The 20,614-nt window shown below is 38.0% G+C and overlaps 1 protein-coding gene across 3 annotated transcripts in view; it reads left to right on the top strand.

Moving 5' to 3' along the window:
- AKAP6 (A-kinase anchoring protein 6) overlaps positions 1–19,198 on the top strand; it is a 624,256-nt gene extending 605,058 nt beyond the window's left edge. For all 3 annotated transcript variants that reach the window (XM_031001840.3, XM_031001839.3, XM_063697705.1), the window contains 2 exons: positions 6,619–10,032; positions 15,052–19,198. In XM_031001840.3, coding sequence (XP_030857700.3) covers positions 6,619–9,990 — 3,372 coding nt within the window. In that variant the 3' untranslated portion in view covers positions 9,991–10,032; positions 15,052–19,198. The remainder of the gene's footprint in view (positions 1–6,618; positions 10,033–15,051) is intronic.
- The last annotated feature ends 1,416 nt before the right edge of the window (positions 19,199–20,614 follow it).

Raw genomic sequence — 20,614 nt, 5'->3', positions numbered from 1 at the left:
AGGGTCTCACTGTGTCATCCAGGCTGGAATGCAGTGGTACAATCATAGCTCACTACAGCCTTGAACTCCTGGGCTCAAGCAGTCCTCCTGCCTCAGCCTTACGAGTAGCTGGGACTACAGGCATGTGACACCATGCCTGGGCAATCAGTAATCATTTTTTAAGAACCTGCTTCATGCCAGGCACTATTTTAAGTACTGGGGCTCTAGTGGAGACAGGACAGTCAGAGTCCCTGTCCTCATGAAGTTTATTTATGGGAAGAAAACCCCTGCTTCCCATTACTGGACTCCATTTTGTCCCTGATCCCTTTTGAGAACAAAGGCAATTTTTACTGTTATAAAACTTACTTTAAAACAACATCTAATGGATTTTTCATTTTCAACTATTTCAGAATTATCTGTGTAGTCAAGACTAGGAAATGTGTCCGTGTCAGTACTCATTTTAGTGAGATTTGTGAGATGACTTTGGATTTTACTTGTCTGTTTTGAGTTTCTGATCAGCTTTGTTATTGAAAAAGAGCATTCACTAGAACAGTTTTTGATCATTAGTGTGAGATAGACTTTCAAAGCGTTTTCTGAACTGAGACAAGTTACTTTAACATTATTGTCAATCTGATAGATAGTGAGCAGGATTTGATTGCTCTAATGTGTCAGTTGTGATAGAATTTCAGACAGTGGACTTGCCTTTTTTAAAAAAAGGTTATTTTCAGGAAATAGAAAGTTCTTGAGCTGTGGGCCTTGCGGAGGACTGGGCAAGTGTCTTTTCTCATTTGGTTATCTTTGTGGGACAAGTCCAGCTAGGATATGAAAAGACAAATGTATCACCTCATTTACAGTGCAGTAGAGGTGAGTAAGGGGCCTAATCAATGTTTCTTTCATTGACTCTTTGGTCATACCAAAGAGATTAGTCAACCAACCTCCAGTCTTAAACACTGTTACGGTTATTGAGGATTCAGCCATACTATCGTCTCCTCACTTCACCAGAGGGAATATATATGCTGATAGCTGCCAGTCATTCCACCCCTACTGTGTACCAGGCTCTCCCCTAGGACTTTACGTACATTTTAGTAATTTAAAGCTCCCAACAGTCTATAAGGCAGATACAATGTACTGTAATTGTCCCAGATAAACAAATGATGGAACTGAGGCATATAGAAGTTAAATAACTTGTCCTGGATCACACAGCTAACATATGGGAGGGCTGATCCAGGATTCAAACCCAAACCTGTATGAGTACCTCCTCCAGTTGCAAAATGGCTGATAAACATTGAACATTATTCTTTTTATCCTAATTTCTATTTTATTCTATATTTTTTCTTGCTGACTCTGAATCCATTCTCTGCTCAATAAGAGGCAGAGTACTACAAACTCAGAGTTCTCTTAAAAGTTATCTTTGCATTTTCAGAGATGGAAGCAGCTGTTTGTCATTGCTCTTATATGGTTTGTTTGTTTGTTTGTTTAGAGACAGGGTATTGCTGTATTGTCAAGCTGGTGTGCAGTGGCATGATCATGGCTCACTGCAGTGTTGAACTCGTGGCCTCAAGTAATCCTTCCACCTCAGCCTCCAGAGTAGCTAGGACAACAGGCACATGCCACCATGCCTGGCTAATTTAAAAAAATTTTTACATTGAGACAGTGTCTCACTATGTTTCCCAGGCTGGTCTCAAACTCCTGGGCTCAAGCGATCCTCCTGCCTCAGCCTCTCAAAGTGCTGGAATTACAAGCACGAGCCACTGTACCTGTCCTGCTTTTGTTTTTGTTTTTATAAAATTTCTACCTAAGTCTAATTTAGGAAAATAATTATGTAACTAATGCTCAGACACTTTGGTTTAGGTTCAGGGTTACAGGGTACCAAGAAAAGCAGAGTATAGAATGTTGGCATTTCCCCTAGTTTAAATTGATTCATCTATACTGAGGTATATGTTATTTTCTCCCACCTCTCCATCACCCCCTCAAACCTGTGTGTTCTGCTTTTCACCCTGGGGTAAATATGTACACCTTTATTCAATTACAGTTATTGCTGCTTATGTTTTTGTCACTTTTATTTATTTGTATGTTATTGTTGTGTTCTACTTTTCTCCAGATAAATCTCTCCTGCCTGGTTTTTGCATGTGGCACTGCCCAATAAACTCCTGGATCTAGAATAAACAGGGGGAGCACATATTACAAAACCTTCTTAAAGGTTCTGCACATTCTGAGTACCAGAAGTTTGACTGTAACATTCAGTTCATCCTAGTCTTTTTGAGATTTTTTAGAAAAAAATCTTTCAAAAGATGCAACTTTTGAAAGGAAATTAAAGGTATCTCGAGGCAGCTACATCAGTTCTCTATTAGGTTATTGTTTTGTAGACTGTCGAGTTCCTTTATCTTTACTCTTTAGCTAATAAAGTATTTCTCATCTCTTATACACACCCACCATTTAAGCTAAAATTGTTAAGAAAATCCTGGAAATGCAATCATGGGAGACCTAACTCAATTAAAGCCATACACATGCAGAGGGTATTAATTGAGATGTGTATTACCTGCCGCAGTTGGAATCTTGGTTCTTCTTTTTTTGTCATCATCATAATCATTTCTCCACCACTTTTATTGCTTTCTCTGTATATGTTGTGCTAATATAAATAAAATGCTTCCAAGTGTAAAAATAATAAACTAGCATTATTTAATTCCATTTGTTTCTTGAGCAGATCTGTATAGCTGTGTGTGTGTGTGTGTCTGTGTTTGTCTGTGTGTGTGTGTGTGTGTAATTATTTATATAATGCCTTGGTTTGGGCCAAAATTCTGTACCCATGCAGCAAGTTTATGAATAGAAGACCCTTGCATGAATTAATTCAGAATTATTTCTGGAATTGCAGGCTGTCTTTTGGAACCTCATTTATTACTCCCTATCCATTTGGTCTCATTCAAATACTCTTAGATTTTGTCTAAATTCATTTAGATTTATCACTATATCAAAGACAGGAACATTGTGCCTTTTTAAAAAAGTACCAAATAGTTCCTCTGGGAAAACAACAACAACAAAAACAAACGTTTGATTAGCTTGAGCGTTATTGGTTATGTTGGGCTATCATCAAAGAGAGCATTCAACCAAATAATTTTCCCATCAGTTACATCTTTGTATATGCAAATCTTTTTTTTCCCAAAGAGAACTTTTTTAGTTATATAAATACTCTAACGTCTTTCTTGGAAACTTTTCCCACTTTCTTGCCCCAGGGGTATATTTTATGGTTGAAGTTAAATCCTGAGGAAATGGAGATTTTATTGAAAATATTGACAGAATTTAACCCACAACAGGAAGGGAGTGAGCGAGGGCAGAGTGAGTAGCACTTCTTTAATATGAAAAAATTTAAAGTCTAAAGTGAATGATTTTCTAATGAATCCTGTCAGATATTTCCTGGAATTGCCATACAAGAAATTTTCAGAAATCACAATAAATATAAGAGGTTTATAAGAGCAGAGAGTTAATAAAAGAACAATATTACACCCAAAAGTTTAATCTTTTCCTATGGAAATTTTCCATTCCAACTACAGCTGTTTGTCAGTGTTCCTTCCCCACCACACACACACAGATACCAAAATCCTCAGATGCCCAAGTCTGTGATATAAAATGGTTTATTATTTGCATATAACCTACAGTCATCCTCTCTCTTTACTTTAAATCATCTCTAGATTAGTTACAGTAGTTCATACAATGCCTACACATCACTTGACACAGGGAAAATTTGTTTGTTTGTTTTTTTTGTAACCGTGAAATTTTTTTTTACAAATGTATTTGATCTGCAGTTGGTTGAATTCATGAATTTGGAACCCATGGATATGGAGGGCCAACTATATTTTATTGAGCAAAGGAATTTTTTCCTTTAGGTGCTGCTATAAATTTTATAGTTTCTTTGGCTTGAATTTGTAAAGCCGTAAAGGCAGCATTTGGTCGGAAAACGACTGTGTCATGGAAGATGACTCTGAGTTGCAGGCGCCACTTGGGCTTAGCTCCCAGCCCATCCAGATGGCACAATTCCCGCTTCTCCATGTGAGCCCCTAGGTTTGGGATCCTTGTGGAAAATCTGTGCTGCTAGGTGTTAAAGTCAACCAGAGAGTTACAAAAAAGAGCTCCTTTGAAAGACTAATTCAATTATTTATTAGCACTCTCAGAGTACAGTGTCAGCCAAGATAGTATTTGAAATTAATATACTATTTGATTAGACTGATTGATTGTTCCTACAGCTGAAGATTTTAACATTCATTAGCCGTACTAACTGGTCATTAGTACTTCCTTTATCAGCAAGCAAAGAATAAACAGAAATTCTAATAAAAATTCATCACAGTGAATGTACTCCATACCTAAGCCACTGTGATGATTGCTGGGTACTAGATTAACTGCTGTAACATTGGCAGTGGGAAAGATTTCTCTTAGAAAACTTAAAAATTTCCCTTAATTAATGTTTAGCTTGTAACTGGACTCTTAAACTTAAGTAGGCTATACAGATAATCTCTTACATACCCAGTATAATAAAGTGCTAATGGGTATTTTATACTTAATGTGTTTGTGTGGTACCCTATAACTATTAGTTTCAGGAAGGATTGAGGGCTTCTTAGGAAAGTTTTGCTAACATGCTGCAGGTGAAGCTTTTTCCCCACTACTGAGGAATAAAAGCATCATGGGCTGTTTTTCAACCAGACAGTTAAAATAATTCTGACATTAATACAAATATGCTAGCCTGTTATGCTGTGTGATACCTCTGTCTTTCTGCCAAGTCGTGAATCCCTTGTGGTTTTAATAGCAAATTGGAAGGTATGATGTGAAGAAGAGAATGAAGCAGGCAGAGGAAACCCTTTATGAACTGACTCAAGACCACACTAGAGCGATTCTGCATGTATTAAGAATTATAGCTACTGGCTGGATGTGGTGGTTCACACCTGTAATCCCAGCACTTTGGGAGGCCAAAGTGGGAGGATCACTTGAATCCAGGAGTTCAAGACCAGCCTGGGCAACATAGTGACACCCTGTCTCTACAAAAAATAAAAATTAGCCAGGTACGGTGGCACGCACCTGTAGTCCCAGATACTTGGGAGGCTAAGGTGGAAGGATTGTTTGAGCTTGGGAGGTTGAGACTGCAGTGAGCCATGATTACACTACTGCACTCCAGCATGAGTGACAGAGCAAGACTGTGTCAAAAAAAGAAATACATATATATTTATATATGGCCACCTGATACTGCCTGCCTTCTCAGCACTTCGCAAGCACTAGCTTGTTTAATACTCAGAATGATCTTGAAAAATTGACAGTGCTATTCCCATTTTACAGGCAATGAGACTGTTGCTCAGAAAGGTTATTAAGCAACTTGCCCAAGGTCATGCATATGGTAAGCAGCAAAGTCAGCCCTTCAACCAGTCTGCAAGTTCTAGTGCCATACTCATCTGCTTGGCTACCCTGCATAAGCATAAGCTGAACTTAGAAGTTCTGTTTGTGTTTCTGTCTGTAGGTGAGCCCATCAAGTTCTGCACTATGTATATATATCTATAATCTTTCTTGGCTCTAGCATGAATTCAGACAGCTGGAGAGCAAGTAAGGACAGTGAAGGAATTTGAACAGAGTCCAGGAGCCTAGCCAGCTACTGTGTCCCAAAATATGTCAAGCTCTATCTAAACAGAGGCAGAGCCAAGAAGTCCAAGGAAACATCAAGGGTCCCAAGTGGGCAGGCAGAGAGCAGCATAAGGGAATCTGGGCTACTTCATCCTGGGGTGGTCAGGAAAGTCTTCAAATAATTATTCTGGGGCTGGTTTGGGCTGGAGTGAGAGGTTCCTGTCTATAAGAAAGGGGGGAAGGACTAACAGTAGTGAGCCAAGTTAACAAGGACCAAAGTGAAGTCTCTGTCACAGGTAGAGACTGGAAAAGAAAGGGGCTGAGAGAACTTTGACTAAGAAATTGCCCTGGAGCATTCAGGGTCTAGGAAGATACAGGTAAGGAGAATAGTCAAGTGTTGCTAGTCTTATGTCTGATTGGGAGCAGGGCCACAGTCTGAAAAGACAGATCCCTGAATAGGAACACAGAGGAAGGGGGGGTACACAGTCATGTGCCTCTGGCCCATGAAGTGCTCTACATGGTGGCTACAACTCTATTTTAAGTCCCCAGGCAAAAGCTGCTTAAAATGGAGAACCCAGGAATAGAGGCAAGAAGAAGTTTGCCATGTGTGGCTGCAGATAGTATTCTACTATGGACTCCAGAACTAAAATAGTATCAGTGTGAATGTACCTTAGGAGATGTCATAGGCTGTACTATTTTTACCTTCATTCACCTGATAGTTTTCACTCTATCCAAGATTCAAAATGTAGATGAATCAATAGGAAATGGCTAATTCCGTAAATTACAATTTGACAATAATAATCTTACGTTTTAGTCTGTGTTATTGCCTTCAGTAACAAATTACTATTGATAGAAAAGCCTCTTTCAGTAATTTCTGGGTGTTATTTCAGAGAGGAATAGAGTTGATAATTAGGCTGTCTTTCAAGTCCACGCTTGGGGCAGTTTTCTTTCCTGAGTCTTCTGAGAGATTTTCAATGGATAAAATTTTCATGCTTGTGTTCCCTAATTCTTCTCCTTTTTTTTTTTCTTTCTCTCACACAGGAGACTTTGAATGTGATTGATCCTGGCTTGATGGACCTAAATGGGATGAGTGAGGATGCCCTGGAATGGGATGAAATGGACATAAGTAACAAGTTAATTAGTTTGAATGAGGAATCAAATGATCTTGATCAAGAACTCCAACCTGTTATCCCTTCCTTGAAGCTTGGAGAGACAAGTAATGAGGACCCTGGTTATGACGAGGAGGCTGATAACCATGGGGGATCTCAGTATGCCTCAAATATTACTGCCCCCTCTAGTCCACACATTTACCAGGTGTACAGCCTCCACAATGTTGAACTCTATGAGGACAACCACGTGCCATTTCTGAAAAACAATCCAAAGGTCACTGGCATGACACAGCCTAATGTTTTAACTAAGAGTCTCAGTAAAGACTCTTCATTTTCATCTACCAAATCTTTGCCAGATCTTCTAGGTGGTTCCAATTTGGTAAAGCCCTGCGCATGTCATGGAGGAGACATGAGCCAGAATTCAGGCAGTGAGAGTGGAATTGTCAGTGAAGGAGACACAGAAACCACTACCAACTCTGAAATGTGCTTGCTCAATGCAGTGGATGGGTCCCCGAGTAACCTTGAAACTGAACATCTGGACCCACAAATGGGAGATGCAGTTAACGTGTTAAAGCAAAAATTTAAAGATGAGGGGGAAAGCATTAAGCTTCCAAATAGCTCTCAGTCGTCCATTTCACCAGTGGGTTGTGTAAATGGAAAAGTTGGAGATTTAAACAGTATTACCAAACATACCCCTGATTGTTTGGGAGAAGAATTACAAGGAAAACATGATGTGTTTACATTTTATGATTACTCATACCTCCAAGGCTCAAAACTCAAATTACCAATGATAATGAAACAGTCACAAAGCGAAAAAGCACATGTGGAGGATCCCCTGCTTCGTGGTTTTTATTTTGATAAAAAATCATGCAAATCTAAACATCAGACTACAGAGTTACAACCAGATGTACCTCCCCATGAAAGGATTTTGGCAAGTGCATCTCATGAAATGGATCGCATTTCATATAAAAGTGGCAATATAGAAAAGACATTCACTGGCATGCAGAATGCCAAACAGCTCTCCCTTTTATCTCATAGTTCATCTATTGAGTCCCTTTCTCCAGGGGGTGATTTATTTGGATTGGGCATCTTTAAAAATGGCAGTGACAGCCTCCAGCGAAGCACTTCTTTAGAAAGTTGGTTGACTTCCTATAAAAGCAATGAAGATCTTTTTAGCTGTCACAGCTCTGGGGATATAAGCGTGAGCAGTGGCTCAGTTGGTGAACTAAGTAAAAGAACATTAGATCTCCTGAATCGTTTGGAGAATATCCAGAGCCCCTCAGAGCAAAAGATAAAGCGAAGTGTTTCTGATATCACTCTTCAAAGCAGTTCCCAAAAGATGTCTTTTACTGGCCAGATGTCATTGGACATAGCATCTTCTATCAATGAAGACTCAGCGGCATCTCTAACAGAACTTAGCAGCAGTGACGAGCTCTCTCTTTGCTCAGAGGATATTGTGTTACACAAGAACAAGATCCCGGAATCGAATGCATCGTTCAGGAAGCGTCTGACTCGTTCAGTGGCTGATGAAAGCGATGTCAATGTCAGCATGATTGTTAATGTCTCTTGCACCTCTGCTTGCACTGATGATGAAGATGACAGCGACCTGCTCTCCAGCTCTACCCTTACCTTGACTGAAGAAGAGCTGTGCATCAAAGATGAGGATGACGACTCCAGTATTGCAACAGATGATGAAATTTATGAAGACTGCAACTTGATGTCAGGGCTAGACTACATAAAGAATGAATTACAGACCTGGATTAGGCCAAAATTGTCTTTGACAAGAGATAAGAAAAGGTGCAATGTCAGTGGTGAGATGAAGGGCAGTAAAGATGTAAGTAGCAGTGAGATGACCAATCCCTCTGATACTCTGAATATTGAGACCCTTCTAAATGGCTCTGTAAAACGTGTCTCTGAAAATAATGGAAACGGTAAGAATTCATCTCATACCCATGAGTTAGGGACAAAGGGTGAAAATAAGAAAACTATTTTCAAAGTTAATAAAGATCCATATGTGGCTGACATGGAGAATGGCAATATTGAAGGTATTCCAGAAAGGCAAAAGGGCAAACCGAATGGGACTTCAAAGGTATCAGAAAATCTTGGTTCAAATGGGAAAGAGATTTCAGAGAGTGAGCATTGTAAGTGTAAAGCACTTATGGATAGTTTAGATGATTCGAATACTGCTGGCAAGGAATTTGTTTCCCAAGATGTTAGACATCTTCCAAAGAAATGTCCAAATCACCACCATTTTGAAAATCAAAGCACTGCCTCTACTCCCACTGAGAAGTCTTTCTCAGAACTGGCTTTAGAAACCAGGTTTAACAACAGACGAGACTCTGATGCGCTGACATCATCTGATGATGCACCGAGTATGGCTGGAAAATCTGCTGGTTGTTGCCTAGCACTTGAACAAAACGGAACAGAGGAAAATGCTTCTATCAGCGACATTTCCTGTTGCAACTGTGAGCCAGATGTTTTCCATCAAAAAGATGCCGAAGATTGTTCAGTACACAACTTTGTTAAGGAAATCATTGACATGGCTTCGACAGCCCTAAAAAGTAAATCTCAACCTGAAAACGAGGTGGCTGCTCCTACTTCATTAACTCAAATCAAGGAGAAAGTGTTGGAGCATTCTCACCGGCCCATCCAGCTGAGAAAAGGGGACTTTTATTCGTACTTATCTCTCTCATCTCATGACAGTGATTGTGGGGAGGTCACCAATTACATAGAAGAGAAAAGCAGCACTCCATTGCCGCTAGACACCACTGACTCGGGCTTAGATGACAAGGAAGATATTGAATGCTTTTTTGAGGCCTGTGTTGAGGGTGACTCTGATGGAGAGGAGCCTTGTTTCTCTAGTGCTCCTCCAAATGAATCTGCAGTTCCCAGCGAAGCTGCAATGCCACTACAAGCAACAGCATGTTCTTCTGAGTTCAGTGATAGTTCTCTTTCAGCTGATGATGCAGATACAGTGGCTCTTTCAAGTCCTTCCTCTCAGGAAAGAGCTGAGGTTGGAAAGGAAGTGAATGGTTTGCCCCAAACTTCCAATGGCTGTGCAGACAACTTAGAGTTTACTCTTTCAAAGCTTGACAGTGAAAAGGAAAGTTCCGGAAAACCAGGTGAATCTGGAATGCCGGAAGAACATACTGCTGCTTCAGCCAAATCTAAATTTCAAGACCTCTCCTTGAAGGCAAATCAGCCAACAGACAAGGCCGCACTGCATCCCAGCCCCAAAACTTTAACCTGTGAAGAAAATCTTCTAAACCTTCATGAAGAACGACATAGAAATATGCATAGGTAGAATGTACCCCCTCCCCAAGCATGAAAATCATCTCACTGAAAGGTACGTATAGTCCTCATGCCGTATATGTATTTAAAATATTGAGTTCAGGTCAGCAAAACCATGGTAGGAGAAAAGGCTAGTCAGAATGACCAATTACGGCAGACAGTTATCTGAATAAGACATTTAGGTAGAAGAAATGCTCTCAACAATGAAAGTAACTGTGAAGCAAAAGAAAAAAAAACAGGGAAAATTGACATTCTTAGTGACATTATCTTTATTACATCATTCTGGCAAGAATACAAAATTTGAGGAAGTAGTTGAACAATTTAAGGCCTCAAATTCTTCCATTGAGGGAGAATAAAAAGGTTATCCAAATCGCAATTATACTCCATGATCAAAATGCATGCATAGTAACAATGCTCTCCACTTCAGTTTCCTGCACAGAGAGCTGTCCGTTCTCTTCAGTGCCTGCAGATGAACAATGATTAGGCTAAAGGCCGCATCTCCTGATTTGGCCCTTCCTTTTATGCTTCTGTCTAATGTAACTATCGTCACATTTGCTTTCTCAGTGGAAGACTGTGCTGTCACAACTCCTAATCACGGCCATGTCTAAGGATTCAAACAGGAGGGGAAAGTTGGTGTTAAAGAAGAGGCTCTTATTTATCCACATACAGATTGAGAACAGGCTCAGAAAGCAAATGCAGACAGAATACATGACAAGTTAATGGCGTTTTGATAAAAACAGAATTTTTGAATTTTGCCTGAAGGTGACAGGCTGATTTCCATCAAATTTTTTAAGAAAGTCATTCCACTCTTCATATTTAGTAAGACAGCTATTGATCGATAATTCCAAGATGATGATATGTCTCTAAAAGTGACACAAAGATTCTGTGATTTCCCATTTCTAAGCCCCAGTGATGAATATGCTTTCTCAATCAAGTTTCAAGAAAATTTGAGCTTTCAAATGTGAGAGTCATATTTCACCCAAGTATGAGATGCCTAGTGCCACCTCCACCCCCGACTCCAGAAGCTTAATGCCATCACCTAAACTCGTGCTATAGGAAATGAATTACAGAAGCAATCTACCCTAATTTGTTAACTTATTCAAATAACAGTTATTATACTTAACTATGCTAAAGATTATCTTTTTTGTGGCAGATTGTTTATTTTTTGATGAGCCTAATTACTGATTTTCTAAAAGTAATTTACATTTATTACAAATACATCTTTTAAAATGTGACAGATAAATGTTGTTCCCATAATGTATTATGAAAAAAGTTACTATTTAAAAACACATTATTTAATTTGAAAGATGAATGGCAAACATCATTATTTTTTTTCCTGCAACACCTGTGCCCTAAGCTTATTAAAATGTGTGATTCTGTGTAGAGCTGCTAGAAATGGGGACTAAGGGGGGCATCTATACCATATATACCCTAAAAATAAACTCAGTATGCAAAATTGAAGAAAGGCATCCCACTTACTAATATAGCTCAACTAATTTTCTGTGTTTCAGACTCTATTTACAATTGGCTGCAAGTGAGAACAAAAGTAGGAGAGAGAGAAATGTATTTTCTGTGAAACATGTCCACCCTATAATCACATTCTCCATCAGTATGCAGTAAAACTGACCATTAAGGGAGAGGAACTGCAATTCCATAAGCTGCTTCAAAACAAGTTCTATTAGAACCGATTGTACTGCTGGCTCTGCCAACCTCCGCAGAAGGGCTGGTAGAGCCTGGCTGATTTTGTTTTCTGAAAGGGGATAAAGGCTTGAAAGCAACACCACTCTGAGCATGACATCATGTGACTGTGACCCTCAAGTCACCAGTCATGCTGAGATCTGGAGCTCCAGAAGCTCTGGCACTGGAGAAGCCTTTGCGATGCACTCTCCCTTTTTTGATCCTCTGGGAATTTCTTCTCTCTCTTACATAGACGTAGAATTGAAATGAAATGTAAATGATGAGCAACTCCATCTTTAGACTTGGAGGAAGTGAATGTGCTGGTGGATCTGTGTAACCCTCACATTTTACCAGCAGGGACAGTGTCAAACTAGCAGCCAGCCCATCTGCCAGTCAGCAGTATTTTTTGTTAAGCCCTGGTGATGCCTGGCCTTATCTCGGGCAAAGGGAGAAACAGCCAGATTTTACTTCTGCAGAACTCACATCGCCCCCAAGTGACTTGTTATAGGCCTAGAGCCATTTAAATAGCCATATTTACTGGTCCTATTCAGGATTTTTTTCAGTATCATGTGGACAAAACATCTGGATGCCTGAAATTTTTACCAGACGTTAGCATTGGATAACTGGGTATAAATAGTCACATATTGTTAAAATACTATCAACCAGGACAAATTATTTAATCTCAAAATGTTGACATGCCTTCAGTATTTAATGTCAAGAATACATAGTAAAATTGTTTGATAAATATGAGGTTTCATGTCTACAAGAGCTTAATTGTCATTGTTCTTACTACAAGTTCAGAAAAAGAAAAAGAAAAAGAAATAGCTGTGCTTTTTAAAGTCATTTGAAAACCATCAGTTGTGATGCTCTTTTTATCAGGACAGTAAAATTCACCAAATTCCATTTGCTCGTTTTTTTTTTTTTTCCAGAACTAAGTTTTCAGATGATGAAATGATTATAATGCCACCCAGAAGAGATATAACTTAGAATAGCAGATAGAGTCTGCAACATTAACAAAAATGTTTTTCAGATTTTCAAATGTTTTTTATTTACTGTGTTCTAATTAAAAACCCACTGAAACTGCTTGAGAAGTTTTAACATGATCTAACAGTATGCATTTGCACTGATTTCCAGGCATACTGCTGTGCTTTTCACTATTTTCATTTTTGTGTCATGTTTCTATAAAAATAGAGAGGTCAGTTACAGCAAATCACATCAAAGGAAAGGTAACTGGATAGATCCAGATCTTTCTGCCTAATTTGGAGGAAGCACATAATGTATGTCTGGAGTGCCTCCTAGGACCTGCCTAAGAGATGTACTTTGCGCTAATCTTTTTGCTGTATTCTGACAGTTATTTCTTCATAATCCTCATCATAAGCCTCTGATCTTTGATGAATGGTTTAACCCTAAACTTCAGGCTGGTTAAATCCCGTGGTATAAAAATTTAACTCATCATATGCAGCCAGTGTGTGCTTTTTCTTTTCCTTTTGGTCTGCTCTAGTGATTTGGGGTTTTGTTTTACTATGTGTATGTGTGTGAGTGTGGTGTTTTGGGGGGTGGGTTGAGGAGCTGTATTTACTTAGAGTGCATATATTTCCTTTAGAACTTTTTAGCTTTATTGCCTTTTCTACTTTATTGGTCTGTAAATGTGATAGCTGGTGGCCAGTAGATTTTAGATTTTAGGCAATTACTTGTATTTGTGCACGCTCAAGTACACACATAAAGAGTTTTAAATGCTGCTGCTCAGATTTTACAAACTGAGAAAGCTGTAAGAGCAAACATTTCTCATGCACACAGCACAATTCCCATTCTGTTAATTGGATTGACATTAGGTGCTTAATATTTTCCAAAGCTGGTCAACTAGGTTTAAGAAACTACCTTTGGTGATTGTGTATGAATTTTTCACTAGACAATACAGGTATAATCTTATCAAACTCACCTTTAAAATCACTTTAATAAACCAATGTTTTGCTGGATGTGAAGTGTCTTTAAATTATCTGGCACTTCTGAATAACTAGCCCTGCTATGCTAAATGACAAGGATGTTACCGGGCATCACCTATCATCTATCTCACACACACACACACACACACACACACACACACACACACACACACACACACACACTCACACCCCAGATCTGTGCCTCAGCCAATTGGCCTGCCCATTTCCAAGTGGGCCAAGTTGAAAGAATTGATTACCTAGAGAGAATTTAAATGCCAGCATTTAGTAAGACCAGATTTGCCTCACCTAAGGAATCCCTATTCTGTGGCCAGATTTCAAATGAGTCATGTCCTCAGCATTTGAACAATGCACTGGGCTTTCTTGTGTTACTGCATTATTTTACTATACCAAATTTCATCCCATCTGTTTCTGTCTGTCTCCCCCAGTTCTTTATCTAATTTTTCTTCTTTCTCCAACTCCCCATGGCTCCAGCCAAACCACTTTTTGTTAAGGTTTTTCTGGCTCTTAAGTTGAAAGATTGTAGAAAAACAGAGAGCAAGACAAAGAGAATATTCGTTCTTGAAGGACAGTAAAACAACCTGATATGAGACATCGGAACTCAGTTTAAGCCCAGACAGGCAAAAGCCTGCTTTCTTTGAGAGCTGGTGGAGGGGACTTAAAACAGTTGCATCCTGCATTGCCTAAACTTGGTATTTAGGTGTTCCTCACATTTGACCAGTTGCTTTTAGCCATTCAGAAATAGGCAGAATGGATCGAGTTTGGAACAAATTTATATCATAGCCATGAGATGTACAAATATAATTGAATCCGTCTCGTTTCCACAATGCTGTATGTACCTTAAATGAAATGCAGTACTATTTGAGCTAGAAGCCCCAGTTGTATCTTTTTATAGGCTGAAACACTTAGGATAATCACAATGTTATGAATATTTCACCACTATACAATAGTGGAATTGTTCGATATCATGCATAAAATCACTGCAGGAAGGGTTAAGCCTGAGAGCCTATCAGTTCTCAGTCTGTGGAATCATTGTACATTGTAAATACTTTGCCGCATCACTTGGCATCAGCGGCCTCACATTTTCATATTGGTTTGAAGCTATTTTGATGTTCCAAACTGAGTGCACAGGCAAAAGAGTGGATGAGATCCAGAGAAAAGGTCAAACTTGATGATTTTTCTTGTTTTCTTTGAAACCACGTCTTTTTTAAAAAAAAAAAATCAATGTATTTTTCACATCTACACTGAGACTTTTTTTGTCAGTAATGTGAAGCTTGGGCTATTAAAATTATTTATAGTTTATGTATCTTTTTATTTCAGAACATTAGCAAGTAGTCCCACAATTGCAGCCTTCAATGGTTCCTCAAAGGGCTTGGTTTTGCTAATGAAAAATACATTTCTGAAACCTTTTCTTGTCACTTTTTTGTTTCTTGTAGATACGCCTGGCTGCAACTCAGGGGTGGCCTCATCCTCCCGCCCTGGGCTGGCCTCTGGTTCCATCACGTTTGTCACTGCCGTTTATTACATTGACTTCTCCCAAGATGAATCTTCCTTCCAAATGTGTTTTCTCCACACGAGCCTTGTGATCTGAATGTGTGCGCTGGTTCTCTTTAGGTGATCGTCTTTGAAGTTCAGCAAAGCTGCTTGTTCTCCCATGGATTCCTGTCCCAAGCTACCTCTACCAACCCTCTCTCTCCAGCTAGACTTTTCTCTTTGCCTCCTCCCTTCCCTTCCACTCTTTAAAGTTCTGCAGTTCACCAACTGGTGGTCCATGAAATTCTCCTGTCTAGAATGACCCCCCACCAGTACTTGACCAATTTCATGTATCAATCTGGACTTTTTTTAACGGTATAATGACTGTGTTTATTGAAAGAGTTTTACCTAAAAAGCCAACATTTGAATTGATTGCAGCATAGAGAAGAAACACTGGTCCTTCTTTCAAAATTAAGCAACTATTAAAAGCGCCATTTTATTTATTTCATTAAAAAAAAACTATGCAGCATTTCAAGAAACAACCATATGGTGTTGTATATTATAAACTGGTGACATTCTACTATTGAATTATGTACAACATTTTCATTTTTTATGCTTCTCGAGGTGGTAATGAGAAAAAAGTTTTTTAAAAAAGTGTGCCTTGCTGTATTTCTTATACCATTTATTAAAAAGCTGCTTTCACGGTAAAATTATGTTGGTTTGAAAGGAGGAAATAGCAAGGTTAAGATGTGTGAATAATTTCTGTATATATGTATAACCAAGTACAAACATTGATGTATAATGACAGTATAAAATGCTTTCATGTTTGTGATGTCTAGTGATGTGGAAAATATAAGCCTTAAATCCATTAGATTGCATGGTAATTAAAATTGGCATAATAAACACAGATTATTGGGGGAAAAGGAAAATTAGTGATCTCTTCTACTATGTTCTTTACCAAATTGTTGCATCTGGTTCTGAAAAAGTATAGCATGTAGCAGCTTCCAAACATATTCATATTGCTTAAGAGGCTTAACGTTACCTAAACTAGAGACTAGACATAAAGCCTTCAGTTTTCAAAATCTTTCTGGTCACTATAAAGATCTTGGAACAGCAAATGATTAAATGTCAGTTCCCCTAAACCAATAAACATTTATACTAGATTTTTTATTTCTACTTATCATTAATGATTTAATGTTGGATTTCAGGATACCTTGTATGTCTTAATTTATTTTAAATATTTATTTTGAATGAGTTTGATAGAAAGCTAGTAGAAAAGTATAGAAAATTTGACTATTATTTATAGATTTCAGGTATATTTATATGTGTAAAAGAAATGGACAAAGAAATATTTCATCTGGCCTTTACTGACTCCTGTTAAATGCAGTTTTAAATTTATATCGTAACACCTACTTAAGTGCCTGACACAGTAGGTATTCAATAAAAATTTACTGAATTAAAGGATTAAATTAGGTGACATGGTGACATCTATCCCTTTATTTTGACACTAAAACATGGACACAACTAGAAAAAGGTACAATGCAATATAAAGTCACAATAGATAATATATATCAAATTTCTAAAAGGTAAAGAATGTCGTGGGTTCATGCAGTCACAGGAATGACAATCATTCAACAGATAGTTCAGAAACACTTTTTATCTGCAAGGCACTATTCTAGATCCAGAAGATGCAATGTTGAACAAACAGACAAAGCCCTGCCCTCAGAAGGCTGTCCTGCATTAGGAACAAGTGAACACACAAACGACATGAAGTATTTGTTGCAGAGCTGAGGAACAGAGCAAATGTAGTGATAGAAGCGCAATGAGAGAAGCAGCAGTGGGTACAAGGAGGAAGAAAAAGGGCTTGCAGAGAGTGGAAAGTTAGTGGAATATTCATGAAACTTCATCGCAGGGGTAATAGAAGAAAAAGTAAATTGGGAGGACTTAATGAAAGGTCTTTTAAAAAGTTCACTTGGAGCTTTTGTATGTAAAATGCTAGGTAATAAGGACACTTTGTACAGGCTGTTTTGCACCTGATTTTATTTATCATTAGTGCCACGCCAAGATCATTTAGACGATGCTTGTCTGTAATTCTACCACTTTAATACCTATTTGTATTTTTATGCCCCTTCTAATCTTTTCCATACATATTTCTCAATGGATAAATTATTCTAGGCTTCTTAATAGGTAGTAATTTGTTCAAAGCGGTTTTAGCCAGACATCTAGTTGCAGTGTTCAAGAGGATTATGGGGGAAAGAGATTAGAGATAATTGTCTAGTTAGGGGGCAGCTGGAGAAAATAAGCTAAGTTTGCAATAACAGAGTACACAAGTATGGTGGCCCAGGATGTAGTGAAAGAACAAATCCTAGAGTCTTTGAAATTTCTAAGGGCATTCTAGACCTCTGTTGGGATATGGTATTATTTTACATACTGACACAACCTAAATTTTCTTTGGGTAGTAACTAATGTCAAGTCTACATCGACTGGTAAAACATTCAAAGAACAAACTGACAATGATGTTCTACCTACTTGTTACATGCTCATGGAAGACCGTGCAGAATTGAAAGTATTTGTTAATTATCTGCTTAGTATTAACACTAAATTTGTAGAATGACTTTCAGGTTTGTTGAACAATGCCTTTTCAGGTTGGAAGAAGAAAAATAGCCTCAATCTCCCACCCCATGTAGGCACTACCTCCCCAATTACCCTTAGAAAATGATCACACCAACTCTGCCTACACACTTCCAGTGATAGTGGTTTATTGTCTGTTAAGGCAAACTGTTCCACTGTTGGGCATATCTCTTTGTTAGAAAGTTCTTTCTTAGGTTGCTAAAATCTGCCTAGTACCCTGCTACCCTGTTCTGTCTTATGGAGCAGCCCAGATTATCTTTACTCCCTCTTTCTCATGGCAACCCTGAAGATAATCAAGGCCAGTTACTCATCATCTCCCAACCACTGTTTCCTCAACTGCCCTTCATATGTCATGGTTTTCAGATCCATTCCAACCTGACTGAATGTTAACAGACAGAATTCTTCAAATTAAGGAACTGTCTTCATCATCATACATGTAGAAAAGAATCTGAACATTTAAGTGCGAAGTTTTCTCTAGAAATATATTCAAGATATGTTTATTCTATTATTGTAAATTTCAAACAATAAATAAATAAGAATCCATGACTTCCTTCAGTGGCCCAGTCCAGTGCCTAAGTCATCTTGAATCTTCTCCTTACATCAAATACGAACCTAACCTGTTTCCAAGTAGGGCACTCCCTCCGCTTATTTATTCATTTATTCAGCCATTCAGCAAACATTTATTAAATGGCTACCTATGTGAGGCACTATATTTGGCATTAGGTATATAAAGGCAACTAACACATGGTATCTGTCTCCAAAGGTTTACAGCTTTTCTTCTGAAAGTGCCTTTTGTGTCCTTGAATACAGTGATTATGACTTTTGTCTCAATTAAATGATGACCTCATTTAGTTTCTGATGAAGTTTCTCTACATTTAAGAAAATCTAGTGAGCAAAACGGTATATAAAATCATCTGGATCTGACTACCAGAAAAAGTAAAGTGGTTTTAATTACAGAAAGAAAAATATTTGTTAGATTTCTGGTCACTGAATAAATATGCATCTTATACAACACAGAACAACCTAAATTTAGGGCTTCTGGAAACCTGAGTTTGTTGATTTTGTTGTGTTTGGTTCATCCGGACTAGGTTTCACCCATTCTATAATTCCTAGAAACAAACTAGATGAAAATATCAGTGAAATGATCCAGGTCTTTCTTACAAGTCAATTTGCTTTAGCTTCCAAAAGAAGTTGAAATTTTTTAGAATTTTAAAGAAAAACTCACTTTTCAAATGTCATATAATTCTTATATTTTAAATATAAATTGAACCAACTAAATTTACTGCTATATTTTTTTCTACATATTCTTTTTTCAATTTTCATTTTGAAAAAATTCAGACCTATGTAAAAGTTGAGAGTAGAACAAAGATACTTGGTACTCATCCCTCAGGTTCATTTATTGTTAATATTTCACCATATTTACTTCATCTCTGTATACACACACACTTTTTTTGTATGATTAAATCATTTGAAATTAAATTGTAGAGTATGATACTTCATCTGCAAATACTTCAGCATGTATTAACTGAGAACATGGGTATTCTTCTACAAGTCTACAATACCGTCTTCATACTCAAGAAATGTAACATTGGCTGGGCGTGGTGGCTCACGCCTGTAATCCCAGCACTTTGGGAGGCCGAGGCGTGTGGATCACCTAAGGTCAGGAGTTCAAGATCAGCCTGGCCAACATGGTGAAACCCCGTCTCTACTAAAAATACAAAAATTAGCCAGGCGTGGTAGCTGTAATCCCAGCTACTTGGGAGGCTGAGGCAGGAGAATCGCTTGAAGCCGGGAGGCAGAGGTTGCAGTGAGCCAAGATTGCACCACTGCACTCCAGCCTGGGCAAGAAGAGTGAAATTTTGTCTCAAAAAAAAAAAAAATGTAATATTAATACAATCATACCTGATAGTTTATATTCAAGTTTCTCTAAATACCCAAATTATGTCCTCTTATAGTTGTTTTTGTTTTAATACAGTATTCAAACAAAGATCACACACTGCTTTTAGTTTCCAAGTCTTTTTTTTTTTTTTAAATCTTGCATAGTTTCCCTGTGCTTTTACTCTATTTTTCTTTGGGCTTTTATAACATCGACAGTTCTGAAAAGTCCAGGCCAGTTTTGCAGAATGATCCACAATCTTGATGGGTCTAGTTGTTTTCTCATTGTTAAACTCAGGGTAAACTTTTTTTTTGTCAAGTAAATACATAGGTGACTTTGCATTCACAGCCACTCTTTAATGAAGATTGATTGAATAACTGACATTCCTGATATGTTTTAAAGTTCACAGCTTACTCTTTCAGCCCATGCTTCATCTATCTAAGGCAAGGGTCAGCAAATTGTGGCGCGTGGACCAAATTCAGCTCATTGCCTGTTCTGGTTTGACCCGTTTGAACAATTGACGAGCTTCAAACAATTTTTACATTTTTAAGTAGTTAAACAAAAGAATACTTCATGACATGTGAAAATCATATGAAATTTAAATTTTGGTGTCCATGTATAAAGTTTTATTAGAACACATCCACGCACATTTATTTCCATAGTCTATGGATGCTTTGACACTATACAAAGTTACGTACTTGCAACAAAAGCCATATGGCCTGCAAAACCTAAAACATTTACTATCTGGATCATTACAGAAAGTTTTCTGATCCCTGGTCTATGATATTCTAAATTCCGACATATTTTCTTAGGATAGATTTCCATTTGCAAATTCAATGTAATACATAAACACCTGCAATAGTTGTGTTTTTTTTCTTTTTACTTCCTAGATTTTATTGCATTCTCAACTTGTTTCATATTACCTTAAAAAATAAAGTGCACTTAAAGATTGTTTCACATCCATTGTTTAAGGATTTAAATTTAGTTCACTATTACTGCCTGGCTTTGATTGATTTAGA

This window comes from Gorilla gorilla, chromosome 15 (assembly GCF_029281585.2).
Source record: "Gorilla gorilla gorilla isolate KB3781 chromosome 15, NHGRI_mGorGor1-v2.1_pri, whole genome shotgun sequence".
NCBI classification, from domain to species: Eukaryota; Metazoa; Chordata; class Mammalia; order Primates; family Hominidae; genus Gorilla; species Gorilla gorilla.
Note: the sequence above shows the minus strand (reverse complement) of the source record. Positions and strands in the feature narration are given on the sequence as shown.